Raw genomic sequence first — 27670 nt, 5'->3', positions numbered from 1 at the left:
TTTCAGAAAATTCTTCAGGCACAGGCTATAGAGAAAGAAAAGATGGCAGTGTTTATACAATGCCAAGGACAGCAGGCCTTACGGCCCGTCCACACTACAGCTTCGACAGCTTCAAAAACGGTTTCCAACGCTTTTGCCCATTCACTTTGAATGGGGTGACGTCACTTTTCGCCGAACTGCATTGTGGGAAGCAGAGCGGAGCTTTCCTGGCATTTCAGGCTGCAAAAGTTGAGCAATGTTCAACTTTTGAAGCTTCTGAAGCTTTCGGTGGAAGCGTCAGCCAATCAAATCATATGCCAGTACAAGCTCTAGCCAATCAAACCGCTGCTTGTGTGTCAGGGGCGGGAGATTCATGTGATTGGTTGTTGGTCGAGCTTCAGACAAGCCCAGCTCCAAGCTTTTTTTGAAGCTGTAGTGTGGACGAGCCGTTATTGTCTCAAAAAGAAGATCCTATCCCGCGCTCCACTGGGAACATTTGTGGGTAGCCTTTGTTTAAAAGTATTGATGGATACAAACAAAGAAATACCCTTAGTGGATATTTGTCACTTAATGGTAAAAACACAAATTAAAATAAGTCATTGCAAATTACCGGAGATTAATTAACTTCTATTTATTTCCCTCTCCCCCTTGGCGTAATTTGTCCAGCTCTGTTATTTGTGTGCCAGCTCAGATCCCGCTGACATTTACAGACGCGGCCAGAGACCTGGCTGTGGATGTTGTGAGCGGAGGTGTATCTGACCCGTCATATCAATGCCAAGCTGTCAGAGCTGACAGCAGCAGCAGAGGAAGCAGCTGCAGCAGCACATCTCCATAGTGGATCCGTGGCACAGCGGTCAGCGCTACAGAGCACGAGAGCCAGACTGTTGGATAATGCCTGGGAGAGTTTAAGGAGGGAGGACAGCTGATGACTCCAGCAGGTGACCATGCCACTTAGGCTTCCTGAATTAGAGTTGCGGTGAGAGCAAAGTAGTTGTCTCCTTGGGTTTGTGTTTGTGTGAGTAAGGGTTAGTCTGAAGATTGCAGAAAGGCAAAGGAGAGCAAGTTTGGATAGGAGTGGATCATGATCTGACAGACAGTATACACATGCACATCTACTGTATATAGAGATATGCATTATGTACACATATGGGCATAATACCTTCACACTGAAAAGCCAGTGAAGTAAGGGGAAAACAGAAACAGAGTGGTGCAAGAATGAGTCAGAAAACCTGGGAATTTTAAGCATTTTACAACTTTGGACTCCCACGTCTCGAAGATGCTTTTTGACGTTCTTTTGTTTAGATGACTGAAATATTAGATATGTAGATTCAAGTATTGTTGTACGACATAAATTACATCAGTATTGGCTGAACAAAACGTGTAAGTAACATAAACGCTTGCTCGCCACAGAGAAAAATCTCATTGTTTTTGTCAAGTGACCCTTTAGTGATATAAACTTCCGGCTGTGCCTAAAAAAAGGACGTCCTTTCTGCACCACTCTATTGTCCTTCAACTGTTCACACTACTAGGGTGGGAAATGTCTTCTTTGTTGATCTTTCCTTGATGAAGACACAGAACACAAACAGATCCCTGATCTCTGAAGAGGAGGCATGCACAGTAAGAATTCCTGTGCATTGATCAGAAGATTATAACTCTTGTCACACACCTTGGGGCCTAGTCGACCAGGGTATCCAGGTAATCCAGGGACTCCAAGTTTTCCCTAAAAAGGAGCACAAAACAAAGACGATGAATATTCATTGTGTCACCAGAGATGTCGTTTGGGAGACTGCAGTAAAGTTCACAGAAGCATTACGAAAAGCAATAAACTTCAAACCATAACGTTTTATTTCTTTTGTGGGAACATTTTTAATACCACGTTTATGGACATGACATCATCCATGGAGAGGCTTTCCTGCTTCACGCCCAAAAGTGGATTCACTTTGGTCATGACGGTTTATGGTCATAAAGAGGTACATGGAATATGATGTAACTATGTTTGCTTTTAAGCTAAGGTCAAGTATTTATAGTTTTTATTATGAATCCAATACTTCTGACTGTTAGTTCATAATTAACTGCAATGTTGCACTAATTTAAATCAAACTAGGATGAGGATGTCAGCAAAGCGTTAAATGAATTATTCATATATCCAAAGTAGCATTGCAAAGTAGATCATCTGTGAGGCAAATGGTGATTTTAATTTGAGTAAATTGAAAGCTTGTTGATGAAACTTCCTTTTTGTATTCATTTCTAATTATTTTGAGAATTTTCTATCCGGCGAATTAAATCACAATGAATCAGTTCTGAGATCGTAACTGTGTTTTTCTATTAAGTCATTTAAACCAGGGGTTCCCAACCTTTATTGTGCCAAGGACCGGCAGATACATTAAAAAAAATTCGCGGACCGATTGTCAATTTGAACTGATTTTAATATTTACTCACCAGCAGGTGGCAACAGAGGCTAATTGTATTTAACAGCCTGAAGAAATACCAATATGCATCCAAAACATATTAACAACGTTTAAAACCAGGATACAATTCAAACAAAAAATTAGGACCGCTTTACAAATATTAATATAATATAATATAGCCTAATATAGGTGGCAACAGTGGCTAATTGTATGTAACAGCCTGAACAAATAATAGAACAATATGCATCCAAAACATATTAATAAAGTTTAAAACCAGGATACAATTAAAACAAATTAGGACCACTGTACACATATTGATATAACTGAAATGTCAGTGAGACCCCTGGGCTTGTTTGCCAGCCATAATAACGTCATACCGGGGCGTTCGTTCCGGTGCACTCCGACAGCATTTAGCACTACATCGAGATTAAGATTAAACTAACTTCTTTTAATTTGGGAACACCCACATACCTATGGAGTTGGTCAGATGTGTGTAAATTACTGTTCATGGTAATTTGAAAACAAATGCCATTGTTGGACACACACAAACACACCGAACATACACACACATAGTGGAGCAGAGCACATACACACACACATCATACGCAATGTCCTTAAAATGAAGTCAGAGTTCGAAATATATCTCAAATAATGTATGCACTCCCCACATAAACATAACAGTCTGCGATGAAACGGTTGTCTCCTGTGTGCTCCACTTCCTATTGGCGCACCGGTAACTTTCTCTGCGCACGAGAGGCTGAGACCTTATGTTGACCAATTTTGATTTATCTGGTATGTTTTGGATGAAATAATATGACTGGTATAGGTACGGAAAAAAAAAAAAAATTAAAATAAATATTTTTATATATTTATAATTCTGCAAATATTACGATGGGGGTTGGGAACCCCTGATTTAAACCACAACATTGATTTGACAAGCGTATTTACTGTATAAGAAAACAGTCTATTGGTTTTACAGTATTTATTATTTTTCTTTAAATTGATATATTGTTTTTGAATCTGCAAAAAAACTTGGTGTAACATTTGATACTTCTTTGTCAGAGTATAAATCCTGCAGCAAGTTACAGAAAGATCAAAGCTCCATGGAAAAATAGTGAGCATAACCCAACTAAATGGGACTGTTGTAAGATTGAAGGGAGGTGGAGAAAATCTAAACTTCATTGTGATCAAAACAGCTACAAAACTATAGCAAAAAACACAGTTCAGACTTCTCTCTCTCTAGTTCATTAAAGGCATCTGTTATTAGACCTATATCACCCTGTGGGAAAATAAACATCTAAACAATGGTTTGGTTTTGATCCCACAAAAGCACTGACACAGACTTTTATTCCTACTATTCACACATGATATTCACATATGAATGTGTTAACCTTATCATCTTGCAAAGCATTTTGATTGCATCTTGGTGTAATTAATTTATGCGAACAAACTGGAACTTCAATATTTCAATAATACATATTTATCAAAATAAAAAACTACAGTTTTACGATTCAGTCTTCGCAGTAGCAGATTATTTACCTTCTCTCCACCTGTTCCCAAAGGACCGGACTCTCCGTTTGGTCCTGATGTTCCCTTGGGGCCCTCGGGGCCATCCTCTCCTCTGACTCCCAATACACCATTCTCACCCTTAATGCATAGAAAACAAATGTTAACAGTACATTATATTAGCTACCCTATCACACGCACTTATGAACCTGCAAACATCAGTATTCAGTTTTGATATGAGGACTCACCTTGTCACCCTTGAGACCCATGTCGCCTTTGAAGCCGGGGAACCCATCTTCTCCCTGAAGATGAGAGAGATAAAAAGCTGTTTCATCAAGAGCTGAGAGTGTTATCAATAAAGCAAAACACAGATACAGTCCATAAGGTAGAAGTGCAAAATAGCAAACAAGCCTGAAGATAACTGATGGACCACTTAAAAAGTCATAGTGAAACTTATGTATGGCAGTTTATTAGCACTATATGCAAAAGTAGAAGGGTGCCTTCAGATAGCTTAACACTGACACCTAGTGGCCACTTTAATGAAGCATTCCCAGAAGCCGTTTTTTAAGTCTCTCTTTCTGTCTGTGGTTCTCCTGACATCTGGTGGCTAAACATCAGAATGCAGTTGTAAACATATCCAAGGCACTGCTGTCATTGTTTTATGATGGCTGAGATCACTACGTTACATATACTAATGCCAATATTCTGACATATTTTCATACATTATACGACCAAGAAAATAAATCTTGACACAATAAAATATGATGAGTATATAACCTCATGTAGGACTTGGGACTAGTAACATACTTCCCAGTTGTTTTCTATGTGTGACTAAAGTATCAAAGCAGAGGTTTTAACGACATGTTTACTGCTTTTTGGTAATCTCTGAAGAGTTTCAATTTCCTGACAACTGACTGAAATAAATCTATCCATTGGCACAGCGGTAGAAACTAAATTCTACAACAGCAATTCAAGAAAACAATGGTGACAGATCATATCCAGAGAAACTGCCCTACAAATAGCCTCATTCTAGTTTAAATGTACACACTATTTCAGCTTAGTGGCAGGAAGACTTCACTGCCAGCATGATGGGCCCTTAGGAGCTTTTTACACTAACTAGAATGCAGGGAAACCTCATTTTACAGGGAATTGTAGCTGTTATGGGTCCATTCTCCTGGAAAGACATCTGTCAATCATTGTGAGGGAGGAAGCTGGAGAGATGTTTACCTTTTCTCCTTTGCCCCCTTTAAGGCCTCTAATTCCCTCAGCACCCTGGGGAGAGAGAACAAGAGTCAGGATGAGAATTCAGGGGAAAAGAAAACGAATAATGGAAAGGTGGTCGTATGACTAAGATAGTGCTTACTTTCACACCGCGAGGCCCAGGGTAGCCGATGGATCCCAAAGGACCATTGAAACCCTAAAGGATTGTAAAGAGTGTGATGTGATTGGTGAAGAGCATTGCAAACGCATGTTACTGTATTTTTGCTGAATTAGAGAATTTAGAGATACTTTATCATTAAATTACAATTGATTTGATGTAACAATAACCCTCAAGAAGCAATTGGGCAAAGTAATGCACATTAAAACAAGACAATGTAAAACCAAGTTAATTAGACAGCAACACCTACTGTTATATCCACTAGTCTAAACCTACATGTTTGTAAAAACCAAATAACCACTTAAATCTAGCCATCATTATTTTATAAAACACAAAAGTATCAATGTATTTTATATTATAATTCTCTTTAATCCTACTCTATATAAAGCATTTTACGATATGTTATAACCAGGCAATCCCAGAAAGTCCCCAGATTAGCGGTTCACTGGAAATAATGAACACAATAGGCCAATTTAGTGTATTCTATTTCTGAGGCAATTGACCAGATATCATCTTAAGTGTGTGGTTATATTAAACCTCGCCCTAATGGCACACTTGCAGGCTAAACAAATGCTACATTTAATTATTTCCAAAGTCAGCCTCACCCAATCTTTTCCCCTTGTGCTTTAATGAATCCTTAAAACAACATACATTATATACTTCTTAATAGAAATCTAAATGAACATCTTAACATTATACTTACAGCTGCTCCTTTCTCGCCTGCAGGACCTTCTTTACCGGGGTGACCCTGTAAAATGATTACGTTTAGCAGCATTGTGTCAATTGGTTTTGAATGACTTCAAAAGTCAGGCGTGTTACTTACAGGAGGGCCATCAGCACCAGAAAGGCCACCCAAACCTAGTTTCCCTTGAGGTCCCTATAAATAAAAAGCAATAAAAAAGACGTTTAACAGATAGAAGATGGATGAGTGTATACCTTAACAGTTTTATGAAGACTGCCAACGGTTTAGATGCTTGAAATCTTATTATATAGCCGCAAAACCACAAATACATTACTTTCAGTTAGGCAGAATAAGTGCTTATGCAGAAGACCTATTGGTAATATGTATATAGTGTGTGCGTGTGTCTATCCTTGTGTGTGTTTCCTGCTTTAGAGAAGCCAGTAAGTTAAGTGTATCTGTAGAATCACTTATGTCTGAAACAATCACTTATCGGTGCAGCAGAGTTGTGGTGGGAGGACATGAGGGGCGACTGGGTTCACTTTATACTCACTTTTTCACCAGGAGGCCCAATCGGACCTTGAGGACCACCAAGACCCTGAAAAACAATCGATAAAAGTCTGTTATCAGAACATTCAGCCACATTTTTGTTTTTTTACATAATCTGGTTTACGTCAGACTGATACAGATTGAAATGGAAAAAGAACACCTGTTTTGTCAATTTGGGAAAGTCAATTCCAATTTGAATGGTGTGCTGTATTTATAATTTTCTTATTTTGTAATCTATGTCTACTTCCTTCTTTAATTCAAACCATTTGTTTTTGTCAGTCAGGTTCTTGCTGCTTATTCCGATGAGCAGCTGTGGAAGGGGAGGTTCACTTTTCCACAGTCACTTTAAAGTCACACACTGTTCTTGAAAATTCACAATTTCACACCATGAAGAATAAAGAAAAGTTAAAATGAGCAAACTGTGTTATTTTTCTACAGGCCAATGCTTTCTCTGAAAGGCATCAAGCTGTCTCCGGCCAGCTTTAAGTAAAACAAAGTTATTTATTCAACCCGTATACCATCAGAATAGGTCCCTACTAATGATTTCCAGAGGAATAACACCATCCTGTCCAGGCTCTGTGCGTCAGCGGGACTGAAAGTCTTACCTGGCAATGATCGTTAAGCCCTGGCTACATTATTGGGAGGACTGTTTTGTATTAAAGATGACTCCAAAGTGGAATACTGTGCCCCCAATTGGAAGGTAATAGGGTTACATGCTGTCAAATGAATACAATATGTCTCATCTCAACTGGAGGTTGACTGCAGAGAAACCATATTAGTGAACACTTGTAAAGTATTTTCTTTATTTTGGTGTCAGTTTTGTGAAATTCCAGATGTAGTGGCAAGAACTTAAGGAATGAAGGATGGAGAGAAAGAAGAAAAAGGGAAGTAGAGCAAAATAAAAATATAACTCAACAGGAGTGAGAGTGATCATCTGAGTTCATAATATTCCCTTGTTGCACAATGGATATGGCAACAAGTGTGTAGCATGAAAAGGACAGACTGAGGCAGAGAGCAGAGGGGAGATGACAAGAGAGGAACTGAGACATTGAGCAGATGGGGACAAAAGAGGAAAGAGAGCAATAAGACAGGGTTTAAATAAATAGAGAGAATACACTTACATGTGGACCAGGATTACCCTGCTGCCCAGGAGGCCCCGGCTCTCCTTGTGGACCCTGTGCAAAACAAAGACAAATAAGAGGATGCATTTAATACTTCCAAGAACTTCCATTTGATCAATTCGATTGTATGTTTTTATTTGCACAATTATTAAAACAGAAAGAATATTGTCAACAAACTCAGATAATCTTGTTGAATACAGTCAAACACTAAATTAACGTTTCTATAAGGGCAATAAAAGGGAGACCTTAAACAGTCGTTGTGTGTCTTTTGTTGTTTTTCAAAACGGTGATACCATGTTTAAGAAGACTTTGGATAGCTTAGATAGATTGGTTGAATTGGCTTTATCCAATCTGTGTCAAGAATTTCAAACAAAAGGAACAACTGGTGGGCAGATACATGATGCACTCGCCCCTGGGGAAAGCTGTCGGTTTCCTTACATTAACCAAAGTGTTTGGCTCTGAAATACAGCTTTCTGTAAATACATGCTGTGGGCCTACAGAGCCATCTGGGTATGGATTCATGTTTTACGATAGAAACTGGAATGGTAGGTTGTTTGGTATCTCTATTGAGAATTAGTGTCTCACAAACCAAACACACACAACAACAGACAAGACCTTTGTGCAGCAGTGTTCTCCAGCTGTTACAACAAACACCAAATACAAAAGCTTGATTCAGAGGCGTTTAGGTTCCCTGACTGAGATTGTTGGCAGGGCCTTGGATGCCAAATGCAAAGTCAGCAATAGTCTGATAGTGAGTTAAAACATGTTGGTTCTTGTATTTAAAACATTCATATGTGAGCATTTATAAACCCATTTGGGAAGCTTTACTACTGTGGATACTTTTGAGTGTACTGCTTTGATGTTTTTATTAGAAATTGTAGAAATCAATACTAGCTCTAATGAGAAGCACAAGTTATTCCCAATGTGTTTTTGTCTCTGAAACAGCTGCTTAATTCCTCAGTGCAATGACTCAATGACCACAGACAACGTAGGGGCTTGTGCAGCTGTCTTGACCAATGATATGTTACCCTTATTCATACGTCCCACTGAGACCCTCCAGGAAGCTGAACGCATGACGGAACCACGCACAGACACACTTCCTGTTTCACCCCTTACTAAAGCTTGAGGTATCTCCATTATAGTGTTAGTCAGCAGGCTTTGTTGTTTAAGGAAAAGGTCGGACAACTCTGATGAGACACCTCCGTCTCCATCTACCATCTCTAATCAGAAAATTACCTATGGTCTCCTACACAGAGTGAAAGGTCACTGACCTGCAATCGGCCTCCAGTAGGCCAAATTACACACAGATTGCTCAGGTGGTCCTCACAAATATGTGCAGGAAGACTTCCTTTCTAACAATCAGAGCTCATCCTCTCCCTGATAAATATACAAAAATGTTTCTCACCATGTTTCCTTTGGGACCAGATTGACCATCAGGACCAGAAAGACCCTAAAGAGATTAGAAATGTAACATTAGAACTCACCATCATTGAGAAACAAATGATGAGTAGTTTGAGAATTAGGTGATAAAGAGGTGTTACTTACACGCTGCCCACCAGTACCCGCAGACCCTCTGGGGCCGAGCAAACCTCGAGGACCCTGTATATAAAAGACAAACACAGATTTAATAAATATAATTAAAATAAGACTTTGACATATATTCAATCATGTTAGTTTTCTATGACTGTGATTTGTATTTTAAAATATGCTGACAATAAAACACTGGTTTAAATGTGTGAAACACTGACCCCTTGTGGCCATATATAGCAACTACAGGTTTATTTAATGAGTAAGCATGAAAGCTGTTTCTTATCCAAACATCTTAAGTGTGTGTGTGTGTGTGTGTGTGTGTGTGTGTGTGTGTGTGTGTGTGTGTGTGTGTGTGTGTGTGTGTGTGTGTGTGTGATGAAATCCCGTGCATCTATTTCTTAAAGTGTACAATGTTGTTTGGGGTATGACAGGAAGCAGCCATTTTTCATGCAGCTCTATGGTCCATTTGAACTGAACCAGGCAGTATGGCAGTCTCTCACTGGCAATGACTGATAAACACATTTCCCGGTTCTATTTTCTGATCTATTATTTAAAGCATTTCTGTCCACTGAGATCAAAATTCCAAACCAAATGGTCCTTGCAGACAGGAATGTTGTTACAGTTGCAAGAGGAGAGGATGGTGAGGCTGTGTGTTTAAATAATTGCCAACAATTAATGTAGAGGATGGAATTAAGGGATGAGGCCTGTAGTAGCAAAGTAGGGGGAGTAACATAGTGGTCAAATGGTCATCATATTCTTATTTTGTCTGGATTTAACAAGGTACAGTTTAGCAACTCTGTGCAATTCTGTGTTCAGATAATATTAAAACCACTTACACTCTCTCCAGCCACACCTCTCTGTCCAACCTGGCCATCTTCACCCTTTGGATAGAAAGAGAAAGAGTGTGTTATCTAGGAATGCATTTACATTTTGAGTGTCGGCTATATGGTGACTGATGTACTACTTACTCTCTGGCCATCGTCTCCTGGAGAGCCTGGAGGACCTGAAGAGCCGAGCTCTCCCTGTAAAGAAAAGATCACAGAAGACGCAAATCAACAAAGGGTCGGATGTAACAAGAGAGTCCACAAGCTTGAACTCTTCAGCTGAGCAAGAGAAAAAGGTTTTATTTAAAACATGTAATATGGGGGTCAAAAGATGGAGAAACAATGTTTAAAAGTAAAAGAGAGAGCAACAAAAATGGCTACAAACGTGCCTTTAATCTACACTTCACCACAATTGGCATGGACCTATATGGTTTCAACTATTCATAGTGCTCTATAGGGCTCGCCTCCCTTTTAGTAGCCCTGTAATTACTTAGTATAGAATAAGGCATGAAAGCCTGTCTAGAAATACCCATCTGTGATCTCTATCCTCTCTCCGAAAGCCCAAATTCCCAACACATCAAACTCAGCCCTCCTCATGCGCCTCCGGGCTGGTTAAATGCAGCCCAAGTGGATCTGGAGTCGGTCCCACCTTCATACTGTAAGTGGGTCAGACGCACGCCCTAATGAGTCATTCGGGTTCAGAAGTCATCTGTCACCACTGGAGTGTACATGAGATGGATGGGAGGAGGCCCTGATTCTGATGTTAAGCACAGGCTACAGATTGGAAATGACTGAGATCAAAGCAGTTTTGTTTTAGATCCTACAGTCTCTTATTTGTTGGAGACAGTTAAAGTCTGTAACAGTGTTTGACCTCTGACTGTTCATTCAACAAACTCAAAATCTGTCTCCTCATACTTACTCTATGCCCCTTTTCTCCAGGAAGACCAGGGAGGCCGTCGAAACCTCTGTCGCCCTGAAACAGCAAAGTTAACAACCGTTAGCTCAATCTATCAGGACCTTTTCAGATGCATCCAACAGACACTCACTGGTTTATTGAAAAGCATGATGTGTGCTTTACCTTGCCGCCTCCCTCTCCTGGCATTCCTCGGGCACCATCGACTCCGTTACGGCCCTGGAGGACACACAGATATCATGACATGTTATATGGGAATCACGTTGAAAACATATTTAATTATCTTTGATGGTTTTGGAGAAAAGCTCCTTTTTCAAACTTGTTTATAGTTAGATAAACATGACTTTATGAATTTACACAACACGTACTGTAGAGGCGGTTATTGAATGCAGCTGACTTATTTCAAATACAGCCATGTTTGAAACTAGGCTCCTCTCTTTGGGCACTGATTCTTGCACACTTATTGGCATGGAATATTAGAAATGTGCACATTTAAGCAAAACCTTCTGTGCTGGAGAATAAAATAAGCAATAAAGTGTAAAGACAGCCAGGTTAGAAAGAACCCTTACCCTCTTTCCTGCTTTCCCTGTAGGACCAGTTGAACCCTGAAGACCTCTGGGTCCCTATAGGGAAAACAAAGAAAAATGTGTTATAAAACATTAACATTGAAAACTTTTGTTACAGATATGTAAAATGAAATTTTTTTAAAATCTGCCTATTGTACAAAGCAAGGAGTTAAACCAATGTTTAAATATTTCCCTTGTATCATAAAATAAAACTCAACTCACCTGTGGTCCGGAGTCACCACCGTCACCTTTAAATCCGTTAGAACCAGGACCTCCCTATTAAAAATGATAAACAAACAGACAGAATTAATTAATTATTTCGGCTGAAAAAAACTAAATCCTTTAGATCCCACCAAAGAAATGGCAAAAGTAAAAAAAAATCCAGTTATACAAGCAGGAAGAGGATGGCATCTGTAATAGTATGTGTATGTATTTGTGTGTTTAAGGACATTTACAAACGATTGGTTGAATATTTCACAGGAAGAAGCCTTGATTGCCAAAATGTGTACTTTCATCAACGGTGCAACAAATGGGTGCAACAGGAAGTAAATCAAGATGTGTATGTGATTATGTGTGGACAGTTTTTCCAAATGTACTCACCACAGGTCCGTTCCTTCCTGTCATGCCCGCTGGCCCCGAAGGTCCTCTCATGGCAAGCTGGGGATCACACAGAAACAGCCCATAAACATCAGGTCAGCTAACAGTGTTGACACTCTGCCAAATGACGACCTGTCTACACCAATTTAATGATTTAGAAAACGATATTTGCGCCTCTATTAAAAGGAATTGGGAAAATATATGTTTTTGAATTAGTCGTGCAGCCTTGACTGCATAGTATAACTTTCTATTTGCAGTTAGTTTATTAGCATCCATTGAAGTTAATTACTGAGGAGATACTTTTTATATATTGAAACCACTCAAAATAAATTGGCTTTATTTCTCAAAATGAAGACAAAGTACAAATGATTTATTGGATTATTTTTAAACCACAAAATGAATCTGCTATGGAGGTTAACATGCTATGTAGTTCCTGTACTACAGTTGGAATTGAAACTGACACGTCATTTACTCAACTGGGCTTGAAACCAAAAGGAGTAACAAATAAAGAAAATAAAACACTAATAAAAAGACAATTTAGCCTCAGTATATTATATGCAAGCTTTACTTAGTTCTTGTTCAGGGTTTACCACTGAGCTTTTTTCCTGCTCATGGGCGACCACAGTCCTGGCCTGCCAAAACACTTGTCTGGGATTACTAAAGGAGCATTTGCTAATTCAAGGGAAAGCACTTCATGCCCCGATTACACTTAAGGCCAACTTCCATTCAGTTAGTTATTTGCATTGTGGCAGGTGTGAGGTGACATTTCCGGAGTGCAAATAGGTAAAAGTGAATTCAACATGTCAACAATGTGTTCCTTCAATTCCCTTTTAATATGACGTCTCCTGCCATGTTTTTTTAACTTCTTCCTGCTTCGGGGTCAAACCACTGGCAAACAAGACAAATATAGAAAGAGTAACAAGTGCTTTCAAGGCATGACCAAATGCTGTTTCACCATTTTGGCCGCCCTCCAGCTCGATAGAGTGTTGTGAATGTGTGAATATTCAGAGTTTGTGTAACATTTAATGATCTCCATGTGTTCTACTATAGATCACACCTTGCTTACAGCCGCTTTATTCAGTCTGTTTTTCAAGAGTGCTATGGCTATCAGGACCCCTGGGGGAGCGTGAACATCTGGTGTGACTTTATATACTACCTAACCTGACACAGGTCCATATTTTGGAATGTAGAACATTTATAGGATGAGTGGGACTTGCGAATGTTGATTCGTCCTTTCATTTTTTACTACACTTTCTGGGCCATTTTGAATGTTTCTTTTATACACTTTTCTCTTTTTAATATACCACAGTATTTTCCTATTAATTAAAAGCTTTGTTTTTAAACCAAGGCACAGAGACTCATAGTAAAGTGTTCTTTAAACTGAGAAGGATGCACTTGGGGCGTACTTACCCTGGCCTGAGACAGGATAGCCTGAGCCTGAGCTTCCTGGGCTGAAACCACAGGTCCCTTGTGCGACTCACCACCCGCACGGAACTGTGAAGCACAAAACAAAACAAAAAACACAATTAAAAGCAAATTGACTTGTCTCCCTTTACAGAGTGAGACTTATTATGGTCTCCCCTGGTGAGTGTGTGTTCAAATCATTTTCCTTTTTTTTTGTAAACCTGTAAAGCTGTCACCATGCCACACACGCACATACATATGCTGACATATGAGCACGGGCAGCTCACACACACCACACACACACACACACACACACACACACACACACACACACACACACACACACACACACACACACACACACACACACACACACACACACACACACACACACACACACACACACACACACACACCACACACACACACACACACACACACACACACACACACACACACACACACACACACACACACACACACACACACACACACACACACACACACACACACACACACACACACACACACACACACACACACACACACACACACACACACACACACACACAGAGACAGACAGACAGACAGAAATATGTGTCACCAAGCTTTCCAAAGCCTCAGTCACTGGTTCCACTCCATCGCAATGGCTGACATTTACAAGGTAAGTGATTTGTAACCCAAAGAAAATAAGGTTGTGGTCCTTTGGCCTGCTGGTGATGCTATGAGGTAAACTCACTAAATGAAATGAGTCCACGGGCTAGTGCCTCAGATGAAGGGTGTATAGCATGTGAGAAGGAATAAGACAGACAGCCTTGTGGGCATGTGAAGGTGGCATGACTTACTGGAAGCATCAGAATGGTACCTGGAGGCCCCGGGACACCGTCTGAACCGGGCAGACCAGAACGCCCTGGAGGACCCTAAAGAACCAGAGGAGGGACAGAGAGTTGGTTTTTATTATAGGTACAAAGTCAGGTCTCCTGTGTTATTTGAATTCTGTTAGTCTCAAGTATTCTTATTAATCAGAAAGTAATGTGTTGCTCTGTTAATGAACCGGTAGGGGGGTGATTGTTGTTTTTATTTGGTTTGTAAAGCACCTTTTGTGTATGAAATGTGCTAAATAAATAAAGTTTGATTGATTGTGAAAATGTAATGCAGTTGGAGCTGAGTTAATTAACCAAACCAAAGTATTTAAAATTCCCATTAACTGAGAAAACACTATTCAAAGTATTGTTTCTAACAATCTCATTCTTAAAAATAAATAACATTTATAAAAAAATATGTCAGGCCACCTTTATTAAAGTGACACTGTTGAAAGGAGGAGACAGAGGGAATGACACCTGGCAAATGGTACCAGGCCTAATTAAAACCCTGTTTCTCCACACAGGGACCAAGCCACTGTTTATGGGTCACAAGCTCTACCAAGTGTTCTGCTGAAAGTCTTGAATTTGAATAATCAGCTATTGTTTTGTTGACGTGTATACCAGTGTGTAACATTGAAAGAAAAAATTAATTAGATGTAGCTAATGATGAGCAAGCCGTATTATTAGATAACATGATTATGCTATTTTTCTATAATCCCTTGGAGGGTTTCCAGCTCGGCAAATTGAAAATAAGAAATCAGTATAGCAACAACAGTAACAGTGAAGGGACTGAGCAAATAATCTCTTCACAGCACAGCCCTTCTTTATCTTCAACAATAATTTCAATGGGAAGGTTTTGTGCTACGGTTCAAATTGTTGTTGCTTATTACAAATGCTAATACACTAATCCTACTAAAAAGACAAGGGATTCAATCACGAGTAAAGACAAAGAATGTCATTTCATTAAGCTGGCCTATAGGGATGTTGCCGCTATAATCCTCAGCCCATATTGGCAGTGCTAACTCTAGGAATAACACGTGTTAGCATTCAATGTTAGCTTTAGGGTCAGAGCTTAGGCCAAAGACAATCGTGTCACAAACAAACAATGTTGAGGCCTAAAAGCATATTTGGCTTCAGATCAAAAGTCATGGAGTCAGCAAAGACTTCAGGTTTCATCCTTTTGGGACTTTATACAACTGTATACAACTTAGCAATCTATCCAAAAGCAAAATGATTGCATTAAAGAAGCTTATCCTGGAAAATAACAGTACAAATTAACATTGAAACTATATTGAAGAGGAGATTTTGATTTATTAGGACCAAAACTTATCTTAAGGATTAGGTCTAAGCCGTACCCGGTGTTTCCAGAGAAACCAGAATCTATTTAGCAGTCTTGTCATGTGCAGAAATCTCAGACTGCTCAAATTGATGCCATGTGTTCCCATCTGCCTTTCCCAAGAGGTGGTAAATACTCTCCATGCATTGCTGTTACAGTAAGCATAGCGGCATCTAGTGTTAATGACAGTCCCACATGGCTGGGAATGTGGCGTTTTCGTGGAAAGGAGGGAGACGGTGATCATGAGAGAAATTAGCTGATCAAACGCATAGTCCAGGAGGATACTTCGCAACGGAAAACCACAAGACTACAGCAACGAGTCACTTCTAATGCCCCTGTCAATCCTCAGCAAGACTGTTTCTCATGGGAGGAAATGAAGGGGAGGGGGGGACTGTTGGACCAACAAAATATTTTTTGATCACTTAAACCCTGTGGAACAATACGCCTTTTGTACAGGCAATGTCTGGCTGTCACACCGGAGGGAGGTGTGTAAGGGTATTTCTTATGGGTTGGCAATGAAAGGGTTAACCTCCAGAGACAGAATAGACTTGCTAAAAGGGTGATGAAAGAGGGGGGTGCGGGGCAATCATCACATCGGTGAATAACAAGCTGAGATCCAGCCCTTTGGAGGCACTTATTCTGTGTCATCCATTCAATCAATCAAATGAATGATTGATTGCATTTTATAGCAAAGTCCTTGAAGTTCTCACAAGTCCTGCAGTATACCGACACAGCTGTTTCTCAGTTTCTTTAGTTGGTATATTGACAGTTTATGGGCATCTCATTTCGCTGCACCACTTTTGGCTTATCCCCCCTACTGCGACAGTGCTCAGCTGTATCCAATTGTCTTGGCATTGAGACTTAACTTCACAGCTCTCCAATAAAAGAAAAGAAAAGTAAGAGGAATTGCTTTAAAGTTTACATTTCAGTAAGTTATGTGTCAATTATATAAAAGAAAATGTTTTCTGGATGCCATAAATCTGAATTCTAAGTTATTTGTGCACATACATTGTATTCTTCTTCTATCAAAATATAATTAGTTGTCATATCTAATTGTTCATGATAAGCAGAAAGTTGGTGACTTCTCAGAAAGAAAGAAACTGTAATCAGCTGTGAAATGGGTCTGTCTTTACTCACCCTCTCACCATGATCTCCTAGGGGACCTGGAGGACCCTGCAATCCTGAGGTACCAGGAACACCCTAAGACCACACACATAGACACATACACTTTAGCATATTATATCCCAAACTGCTGCTAACCAGCATTCCCACCACCAGCAGTGTATCAAGTACTTCATATGCATGGGCCAACAGAGACAGAGGGTTGAGAATGAAATATAAAATAGACCCCAACCCCCCCCCCCCCCCTTCTTTCACTCTCTTTTGCTCACTCTCACAGAGACACACATGTACACACAAGCACGCACAAATACACGTTTGGACTGTCTCTCCCAACTCAAGCTTCACTGGCGATCAGGGCTGATGCTCTTTCCATAAAGACATTTTTTCCCTCTTTAGCTGTTCTCCATCTGTGGAAGGCAGACAGGAGTGTGCGAGAACGTGATACTCACTGCTTGGCCGGGGGCTCCTTGGGGTCCTTCTACAAGCATCCCCTGAAAAAGGAAAAAGTGGATACAGTAGCATTATAGGGCAGCCTGTAAATCCACAGGCAATGGAGAATTTTGGGAAAATTAGAGTCAGAGAGTGCTTTTGGTTTGAGGTTAAGGAGTTTACATATAGCTACAAGCGCAAGACGTCAACAGTGCCTCAGCAATCTGATGTTCTTTTCTATAATAGACGCGTGTTGTCAAATAATTGGAAGGGAGCCTAAGGTGGTACAGATGGTCGGGGAGGAGAGACGATAACTGCAGCTTCTATTTCCGTCAATGTTTAGCCTATAGTGGTAAATTGTATAGGATGGCTCTATAAAGAACATGTGTACTGCATTTAGTGTAGACAGAGGTAGTTCGTCTATGACCAAGACATTGTGTTGAATCTCATCAGAATGGAAGTCTTAGTTGTGTAAGTGCTTAAGGGGAATAAAGCTTGAATTAAAAACATACAATGGATGTAAATCAGATTTGAACAAAGGGATATCTGTTCTTCTATAGTTTTAAGAAAACAGAAGAGAACAAACATTCCCTAGAAAATATGCATGAGAATCTGACTTTGGACTTTTATGGACGTATAAATCATTGTGAGCAAATGTTGGAAAGTATCAGTGGAATATAAAATCCAGTCAACAGTCATTTTGAAATATGGCTCTTACTGTATCTGAACATTTTGTTGGCTAGATCAGCAGCCAAAAGAAACAGCACACAGAACAATAGATATATTTCTGCTAGCCTGATAGCATGTAGCAAGTAGCAAGACAGACACACAGATATATAGATAGATAGATAGATCCTAGAGTTATGGAAGGTCACATTTAGATCATTATCTTAAAGCGTGAACTCATTCACCTCTGGCAGAAAGTGTCTTTCAAAATGTGATTGTTAGCGTTAGCTGCTTAGCTTGGTATTTCTCAGAATGAAATTATAGTTTTTGACTTACAGGCTCAATGACGGCAGGTTCACCCTTCTCTCCTTTTTCTCCCAGGTAACTTCCTCCACCAAGCTGCAGACAAAAGACAGATCAGGTGAGCATTTTACACGGTAAGAGTCCGGACATTCATCTAAATGTAGAGCAATGAAGGTCTAAAAGCCACAAATGGAAATACTGAGAGAGCAGCAGATGCCCTGTCTTGTTGGGTGATCTTTTTGTAGAAGTTATTTAAAATACAAATAACTGATTAGAAAACCTCCACAAAGTGTGCTGCATGCTTTAAAGGATTTAGGCAGCCTTTTTTATTTCTCCTGTTCAAAAGATACATCAAGAATCATTTTTTCAAGAAGCTATAATTTAGGCTTTGGGTTGACTCCTATTCATTAAGCTTCCTTAAAGCCAGGAACTACAAAAAGACCCCAACTGTGCACAACTGCCGAAGTGGTTACCTGACACTATCCATACAATGACTTCACATGAGAAGAATTCCCAAACTACCTAAAGCAGTGTGTCCGAAAACCACATGATTTTAAGTTTAGCCTGAAGAGGAGACTGAGAAAGTCATATACCAGGGCTGTGGTGCCCTGAGACTGAAGAGTACAGAGAAGAGAACACTAATAGAGTGGTTCATATTAACCAAAGGCAGACAGATTTAAAGCCAACATCCAGACAGGGACCGTGTCACTTCCTGCCTCTGAGAATCTGGATCCTGAGGCACGGAAGGGGGCTGGACACGAGCCATGATAGACACTGGCTCAGCAAAGTTTTCTGTCTGGTTTTTAGAAGTTGATCTTGATGGATTTGATGAAAAAACATGTGCAAAGACTGTTTGTCACGAGATATTTCAAACAGATCATTGGTGTGATAATCAGGGTGGAGCAAGTCCTTGATAAACAGCACAGGTCATTGAGGTCAAAGGTCATGGAGGGCGTGTCTGCGCTGACAGCTGGGTGAACATCTGTTTATCTGCTGGAGACTTGGATAGACAAGGTGTGTGTGTGTGTGTGTGTGTGTGTGTGTGTGTGTGTGTGTGTGTGTGTGTGTGTGTGTGTGTGTGTGTGTGTGTGTGTGTGTGTGTGTGTGTGTGCGCTTGCTGTTGTATTTGTGTTTGGAGAATGTGTATGCACAATGCTCTAAGATATAACCAGATACCATTAGAAACAACAAACAATAAAGGACACCACAAACAACCCCTCAAAACAAATGCCACCAGAGATTTCTCAATTTTTCCAGATTCCTGACTGACCACCACCTCCCCCTCCCACGAACACTCCTCACCACCCAAGCACTTACATTGCTCTCTCGGATGTCCGTCTCAGCTGGAACACCAGGACCGAACTCCTCCTCGTATAATGCGGGTGTTGGATTGGCTTTAGCGGTGCCATAATCGCCATAATCACTATAGTCGTATGGCTTCTCTACAACCTCTTTGTGGTCATATTCCTTCAGGTCGTATTCCTTGAATTCATAAACATCAGGTTCTGCTTTCACATTGGGGTCAGATGGAGCAGGGTTTTCTGCCACAGCGGTGGGGTCCACTCCGACCTGCTCCACACCAGTGATGTAATCATCCACTATCTCCCCTTCATAGGTCTGGGATCCATCCAGGCATCACAGAGAAGGGCAGGGAGTAAGTAAGATGGGAGGGAACATAAAAAGTCTGGTTAGTGAAACGAATGTACAGCTTCAATGAATGTAAAGCTTCAATGTAAAGCTTCACATGTTTTCATAGCAAGATTTACAGTCTAATCATTAGTATTTAGCATTTAAGTACACTGAAATGATTGGACACCAACTAAGTAATTCCTCAAGACTTTTCAACTTGCACACATCCATATATTTGATTGTGGACTGACCCTAAAGCCCACATATGTGAAACTAGAGTCCACATATGTTTTGTGAATCAGACAGGCACTGCTATTAACATTAACAACTCTAATCATATGTTATATTTATTTCTGCAAGGCAATAGGAATGGGAGATATCACAAACTAATGACACTTTGATGTTTTTAAAAAGGACAGTAAAATATGGTACACTTACATATGGAAAAGAACAACTGTAAACAAATATGCATGCCTTGAAATAGCAATATGAAAGCCTAGTGAGGTAATTCTCACATTAAAATCTTAAAACTTTAGCCAGAAGTTTGTATTTCTAAGAATCAATGTTTGCATAGTATCTGGGGTACTGAGAAAGCAAGATTGTACAGGAGCAATTTTTCTGTTGTTTACAAGCATTGATTTCTCCGTCAACTGTAAACATCTTAGTGGGGAAGCGTTAGAAAATATGCTCAATGAAATGTGCTTTTGCAAGTATTAGTTTTGCAGTTAAAAGTTGTTTCAACAAAGTGTCCAGCTTTGTTTCCTTCTTTATATAATTATTTGACACAGTCTCAGGGCTAATTGTAGGTGAGACTCGAGGAGAAATAAAACAGACTGGTGGTAATGTTGCTAGGTTCAGGACATCTGCTATATATTTATATAAAACACTACTGCATCAAACCTATATTGAAAGCATTGTGTACATCGTGTTAGGTCTATACTCAAAAGGCCCCTATGATATAGTCTTCAAGTTGTCCAGTCCTCAGTAATCAGACAAGTGTTCCAACATGGGACAGCATATGGTTAGTTTCCGTGGTTAGCCTTCTGGCTTGTCATTTTCAATGAATGTAAGGTCTCAAGCTGACTGAAGCAGCATTATCCACCTCAAGGTGCATCACAATGCACTCGGCAGTGAGCACACAGCCGTATTGTTGTAGTTTAAACCCCAAATGTTCCTCATTATGTTGTGTTTTATGTGATGGTTAAGCACACATTAAGACAGGATCTGCCAAATACAGGATATGGGGGAAACATAGGGGATGCGTCTGGGTACTGATTTTCCATTGGTTACGGTTCATTAAATGACAACGTTTTCCTGCTTCGGTCTTTATCCAGACCCTGTTTGATGGAGGCTGTTTCTCATGGAAATCAAGGAGTAGAGCGAGCAGTCTGAACCCGCGTTGGGTTTAAACCTCCAGAGATGATCATAAAAATCTGTTTGTAATACCCAAGCAGTTTTATTGACAATTCCCTTAGAAATCTAATTATATAAACAGGATTCTGGATGTTAAATGATAGAAATCAGTGATGCATGGCTATATTTTCAACATGGTGATGTTGCAAACCTTTCTGATAAGACAAATGTCCAAAATACAAATAATTCTGGATTCAAATACCAATTCAGGTTGTGAAAAGCGGTGGTTTTAAAAAGTTACCGGGCCAGTGGTCTCAGTGGGGGTTTCAGGCTGATTTCCATCCACTGTGGAGTAGTCATACTCATCCGTGTAGTATTCTCCACCAACATTTGTCTGAATTTAAGCAAAAACAGCACACAGGGAAAGCATTACATACATGAGATGGATACAATGAAAATCACGTCATTTGAAAGAGCTTTTGTGTACAAAGCCTATTTTGTGTACACGACTTGACTATCCTCTATACATGTGGGGTGCAAAGTGTTATGACAGTCATGGTAAGGGAGAGAATTAAAGATTATGAGAGATAAGAGGTTGACAAGAAGGTTCGACAACAAGTGAGTGTGTTTGTTATGCATGACAACAGCCATGATAACTGTATCAGTGTTTTAGTGTTACCTCAGCCTTGACTTCTGCAGTTGGGGCAGGGTCAGTGGTAACCGCTCCTTCATTGTAGTCATAGAGCTCGCCATAATCATAGTTAGTGTACTGTAAGGAAAAAGGAATAAGTGGCAATCAATTGATTAGTGCAATCATGTAAATAAGAAGGCACACTTTCTTAGAGACATGTTGTACATTATTGACATGGCATGTAAGATTAAATGATTGAAATATGTTTTGTCAGCATGCTATTTAAGAAATAACATGTTCAAATGTAATACAATAAATGTCACATCCATATTAGAAAACGGTTGTGTATGGATGACAGAGGCAATTCTTGCTTATTTTTTCACCCAAACCCCAGAGCTTTGTTTGACCCTGTTGAAACATTCATGACCATAACCAAGCAAACAGCAATTAAGATTTTAGTTTGCTTCGACAGGATGTTAGACGGTTAATGTGATGCCAGTGAAAACGTATATCCCTCTAACCCCTTAAATCTGAATGCCAAGAATGCGCCTGGGTTTCATTAATGGGCCTTTAAAACAGAAACCCTTAACTGTCCTGACTCATCGCATGCTGCTTAATTATGGGTATCTTGGATAGTACAGTAGCAGGGGGTAAAACCACTTCACAATCCAGTCTCTGTAAAAACAACATGTGTTAAAAAATATTTCTTTTAAGATTTCCAAAGAAGAAACCTCACTTTCTGGGAAGACGAGGACTGTTGCGTGTGAACAGAGATCATATTAACTTTCCACTATGCTGTGCTGGAAAGCATCTTGATTTGCCATGAAGGTAAGGCACACTTACAATCCAGTTAGGAATGGAAAACATGGGAAAAGAAACAAGGACATTTGTGGGAAAGAAAGAAAACCATTTCCATCAAACTATCTATGAGAATAAGAATCAGATGTGCACACTGAATTAACCTAATTCTGAATGATCTCAATACAAACTGATGCCTTCAGGTGGAATTTACTAAACATGTAAATGTAAAAGGAAAAATGCGAAAATCTTTCTTTCCTCCCAAAGTGTCCGTAACACTTTTTTTTAAAAAGAAAACTGGCGTATCCTTGCTTATGTAGCTTATAGGCAATTTGCATTTAGTTTGATGTTTTATGTTGTTTTTTTCAGATTTTCTCCATATTTTTATGTTTGTATATTCTCCGTCATGAGGCATGTGCAATATTCATATATCGTCTTTATTGAACCACTGTTCTGTCGTGTATTGCGTTGGATTGGAGCTATTTTCAGCACTTTTGCCAAATCTACATTTCACCTAGAGTATTATAATGTTTATCCTACCTTATTATTACATATTTATATTTGATAATCAATTCAAACTCAAGTAGCTAACTTATGTTAGGGATAATACACTTATTTACTTACTTATTTTTCCAGCTGATTCTAGTCTTTTTGCTAAGCTAGGCTAATCAATTCCTAGCCAAAGCTTTATATTAGCCATACAGATATAAGTGGCATGAAACCTTTAATCACACACTCCAAAATGTCAAACTATTACTTTAAGCGTAAGTACTTTATAAGTATTGATAGTTATTTATTGGCACACTGCCTACAACCGAAATGGGGAAGTAGATTAAGTTAACAGACCAGCCCCTGAAATGCATCGCTCTATCAGCACAGGAATAAATATTAGTCCCTGGACGGCTGCTGAGCTCATAAAAATAATACAAGATGCATGGCCTGCTGCAATGTTGGCATGGCCTCCGTTCAGTGGCCCGGAGAGAGAGGGAGGTCACACAAGAGAGGAGCCTTGGCCAGAACAACTAGACTGAGAGCAGAGAAGGAGAGGGTCAGGGAAAAAGATAGAAAAGGATGGAGAACGGAAGAATGATTTATAGTGTTGAAGTGCTTGGCTGAGTTGAAGACCTTCACCACAGCTTGGATGAAAGGCGTAAATACTGAAGCTGGCTCATAAAAAAAAAGCTCCCCCTTCCTCCTCTTGCATCTATCCCTCTTCCTCTTTTAACCCAGCTGCGGACATGCGGCTGACGACAGCAAAGGCGACGTGCCTCAGGTCAAGGAGCATCTTCAGAGGCTAAGGTCAAAGCTATGCTCTGAGCTTTTGTAGAATTGTAGAGGTTCAGTTTTTCAGTTGTGGATGAAATCAATTCTTTAACATACTGAGTTGGAATGTAGGAAAAACATTCCTGTTATAACTGATTTACAATGTCCCTGAAACCAAACGGCTCCCTGCTGTCTATTTACAATTGACAAGCTCCTTGTCTTGGAGCTGAAGAGTAGCTTGAAAATGAAGCAATATTTTCCGGGACGCGGTACCCGCTGTACAGCCAACATTTTCAAATAGAGAAGCAGCTCCTGATTTTTTTTTTCTCAAACCAAAGATCTAACGTCTACTTTTCCAGGTACTGGGAGTCTAGCTGGGGAAGGAAAAGCTTAAATTTCCCTGGAAGTCTGGGCAGAGCCTGCAGAACTCGTTAGTGATATAAATCACGGGGCCACTCCAAAGTGGGCTCAGACTTCGTGGCAGGGAAAAGGGAAAAGTTTCCAGTGTGAGCTCATCAGTTATTTGGTGAAATACTAAAGGAAAATGTCAGCCGACAAAAAAATTTGAACTGTCAAAATAACAGAAGTGTAAATGTAGAAAGACAAATGAGGCCCCGACACAAAGAACTGTCTGTATTCAAATAAGGAGAGTTAGCTGAAGAGGTTTTCCGAGCCAGAGGTTATACATTTTAATTTTAGAAGATGAGTAAAACTCAACAATGTATTTTGATTTGTCAGCATTTTCCACAGGTAAAACACAGACTAAAGAAGAAGATATATTAGAGTTGAAATACAAACGTATACAAGTCTGTCTCTGTCAAAGTACTTCTGCCTGGAGGAATGTTTGTAAAATGTTTTAAGATCATATAATTAGCTGGAGAATGTTTGTGCTTGTTGTGTAATTCTGGCAGACTGAACATTCACTGGATTTAACCACAGAAAATGTTATCTACTAGTCACAGATTATTGTTTAGGTAGCAGGAGTGTTCAAGCAAAAATGTCTGAATGTGGGGGAGGGGAAACTTGATGAGTATCTCAAATGACCCGTACAGTCCAACCATAACTCTTCTCTCTGTTCCTCAAAGCATCACATGTCTAACTTTTCTCAACCCTCAAACAATCCCCAATGGCTTTTTAAAATCAAACTGAATCAAAAAAAATTATCTAATATTCCAAAAAGAAGAGATTTGGTTCCCCCCATTTTTCTGCCATGACTTCACAGCCAAGTTGGAAGGCCTCTTTTCAAATTCCTGCTATCATTCTTAGTAAATCTCAAACTCCGGCTCCTTTATTTCCCCCCTCTGTGTTTCCCTCCCTCCCTTCCCCTCCTTTCTACCAACTCTCTTGTCCTTCTTCCCTCCCTCCGGACAGCTTTGCCTCCCATCCAATCTCCACTCCTAAATCCATCTCGCCCTCCTGCAGACACTGACCTCTTCGTCGGGTTGCTGGGCCTGGGGGGTGTCGTGGTGGTTGGGGGTTTCACAGTCAGGGCTGTAGTGTTCACAGTAGTCATGGGCTGCTCTGGGGTCTGCCACTATCAGCAGCTGCTGGATGTCACCCTGGAAGAGAAGAAGAAGAAGAAGAAAGCAACATGTCAGCCAGAATTCCTGTCAACAGATTTCACAGACTATAGAGTCCTAAATTGGGTAGTATTTCCTGTGTTAATTCCCATGTCAGCGTTCTTTGATCTTTAGTGTTTTTAATATAAAACTACGATGGGGCTGTGTTATGGCCATCAATTTTATTTTTTTCCAACTTAGTTTCCAGTGTAGTTTGGCAAATGGCTCCAAATACTACAAAACCACTGTTTCTGTTGAGGAGTAGCCAGTCCCAGTCACACATAAAAGCTGTAGACAATACAGACAAATACCTCATTGCAATTGGGAACACAAGTGTGCACTTTAGTGTAGTCAAGTCATCCAAAGTTGATCCAGAGTCCAAAAGTGATTGGACTCACACTTCTGAGTATAATCTAAGGTTTCTACAAATGGTCATTTTTACAGTCCTCTGTGATGCAATTGACCACTCTACTTACATTATAATATACACAAAATAAACTGCTATGTTCTTACACAGTATTATTTGTTTGTACAATTCAACTTGCATGTCCTGCCCATCCAAGCCATGGAAGCGGTCCAGCTGCCGCCAATCAGCTTAAATATAATTTAACATTGTTTCCTTCCATAATGACAAATAGAAACCAAATGGTACTATGCACCTATTCCTCCTCGCTTGACTGCCAAAGCTTTGCACCATGTGGTGATAATAAAACGTGATAATGAAAACAATAAGGCATATTGTGTATAGTACAAGAGGCAGTAGTCTCTTGACTATTAATTACATGTAACATTATGGAATAAATGAAGGCTTCAAGGGAGACTTTCAAAAAGGACCATTGTTCAGACCCCCACTCAGCCGTCAGTGTCAGCCAGTCCCCTTACACAGCAGATACATAACCAAGGTCTGTACTTATCTGAGGCCGTCTGTTTTTCATGATCTTTTGGAAAAGGAAATTAGATCCTTGCTCACAACCCTTCCATCAGCCAAATGCTTTTTTTCCATGATCGTCTACTATGGAATTTCTAAACCTGGACTTTCTATGGATCTGATGTGAGAAATGTTATCTATACCCATCAACCATATGGGCAACTCAGGTGAAAAAACAACTCCACCTGGTGTAAGTTACAAAATGGACAAATAAATAGGCAAGAGAACCTAAGTGTAGTTTTAAAGAGAAATAAGGCACTGTTAGGGTGGCCCCTAAAGAGGAAGCACATACATGCAGATTGCATTAAATGACAGGAGGCGACATCTGTAAAAGCATGGATCCCTGGAACACATTAATCCCAGCCCGGTGTTCCCATCATACATTTCAACAGGTTATTGAACAACCCAAACAACAACCAGAAAATTCAATTTGACTCATTGATTAATGCATGTGTACTCAGTTCACCTTCTTATATTACCTGTTGTATAATTTAGCAACACTTGGTTATCCCCCACTTGTTTTTCAACCATCCCATGAGAAAAACCATACATATTTTTTCTATGCATGTCCCAATATAACCTGTATATCCATTACCATCCCCCAGTCTGTGTGAGGTATTAGGGGTGGAGATGTCTACAGGGCCTTGGGAGTAATTTATAGCTCACATTTCATTAAAAAAGAGAAGGAAACAAAATTAAAATGTCAGGTTTATACTTCGGTAGTTTTCCAGATTAATTGCAAAAAGTAGCGTTTTAAATTGTAAAAATGTAGAATAATTAAAACAAGTAAATACGTTCTCTTCATCTCCTGATCACCCACAACCACCTTCAATAAAATAACAATGAGCAGCAGTCCTAAATCAAACATGTGGAACCAATGGTTTGTCAGTTCGATTCCCAGACTGCAGGATTAATGCCCAACTGTGGCCAATGGATTAAACTGAGGTTGCTCTGGGCAGATTCCAGGTGTGAATGTGGAGCAGGGCGTTTCTGCAAAGGAGAGATTTAGTGCTTATTGAAGTGTAGTGCTTATTGAACTAAAGCTCAGTGAAAAAACAGGGGGGAAATACCCTGCCCACAAGAGTTCACCCTGTACATTGTTTAACCTCCTGCTACAACTATAACTACAATGACAAATAACAAGGTCTCCAATTAATCTCCAACACTCATTCAGACACTGCATGTTCCTCAAATTTAACATAAATGGATCAAGAGTCAAAGCCAGAAACATTTAAAAAAAGACAAATTGCATTTGGCGAGATCTCTGTCTGTCTTCTCCAGTCTTCCTATGTGAGGCGCTTGTAACTTTATATATTTAGTGGGAAAGTAAAAGGTA

General features: G+C 39.9%; 1 protein-coding gene across 1 annotated transcript in view; it reads right to left on the bottom strand.

Annotated features, from left to right (window-relative positions):
- LOC117542123 (collagen alpha-1(XI) chain-like) overlaps positions 1-27670 on the bottom strand; it is a 79290-nt gene that overhangs the window by 34685 nt on the left and 16935 nt on the right. The window contains exons 5-31 of the mRNA XM_034209600.1: positions 25278-25406; positions 21835-21924; positions 21457-21549; positions 19491-19790; positions 18207-18269; positions 17225-17266; positions 16791-16853; positions 14300-14374; positions 13461-13544; positions 12054-12110; positions 11676-11729; positions 11457-11510; positions 11053-11106; positions 10894-10947; positions 10119-10172; positions 9987-10031; positions 9166-9219; positions 9026-9070; positions 7621-7674; positions 6504-6548; positions 6095-6148; positions 5975-6019; positions 5257-5310; positions 5121-5165; positions 4142-4195; positions 3927-4034; positions 1646-1699 (exon numbers count right to left, since the gene is read on the bottom strand). Coding sequence (XP_034065491.1) covers positions 1646-1699; positions 3927-4034; positions 4142-4195; positions 5121-5165; positions 5257-5310; positions 5975-6019; positions 6095-6148; positions 6504-6548; positions 7621-7674; positions 9026-9070; positions 9166-9219; positions 9987-10031; positions 10119-10172; positions 10894-10947; positions 11053-11106; positions 11457-11510; positions 11676-11729; positions 12054-12110; positions 13461-13544; positions 14300-14374; positions 16791-16853; positions 17225-17266; positions 18207-18269; positions 19491-19790; positions 21457-21549; positions 21835-21924; positions 25278-25406 — 1923 coding nt within the window. The remainder of the gene's footprint in view (positions 1-1645; positions 1700-3926; positions 4035-4141; positions 4196-5120; positions 5166-5256; positions 5311-5974; positions 6020-6094; positions 6149-6503; positions 6549-7620; positions 7675-9025; positions 9071-9165; positions 9220-9986; positions 10032-10118; positions 10173-10893; positions 10948-11052; positions 11107-11456; positions 11511-11675; positions 11730-12053; positions 12111-13460; positions 13545-14299; positions 14375-16790; positions 16854-17224; positions 17267-18206; positions 18270-19490; positions 19791-21456; positions 21550-21834; positions 21925-25277; positions 25407-27670) is intronic.

This window comes from Gymnodraco acuticeps, unplaced genomic scaffold, assembly GCF_902827175.1.
Source record: "Gymnodraco acuticeps unplaced genomic scaffold, fGymAcu1.1, whole genome shotgun sequence".
In the NCBI taxonomy this organism is placed as follows: Eukaryota; Metazoa; Chordata; class Actinopteri; order Perciformes; family Bathydraconidae; genus Gymnodraco; species Gymnodraco acuticeps.
The sequence above is the reverse complement of the archived record's forward strand: the minus strand, read 5'-3'. Positions and strand labels throughout refer to the sequence as shown.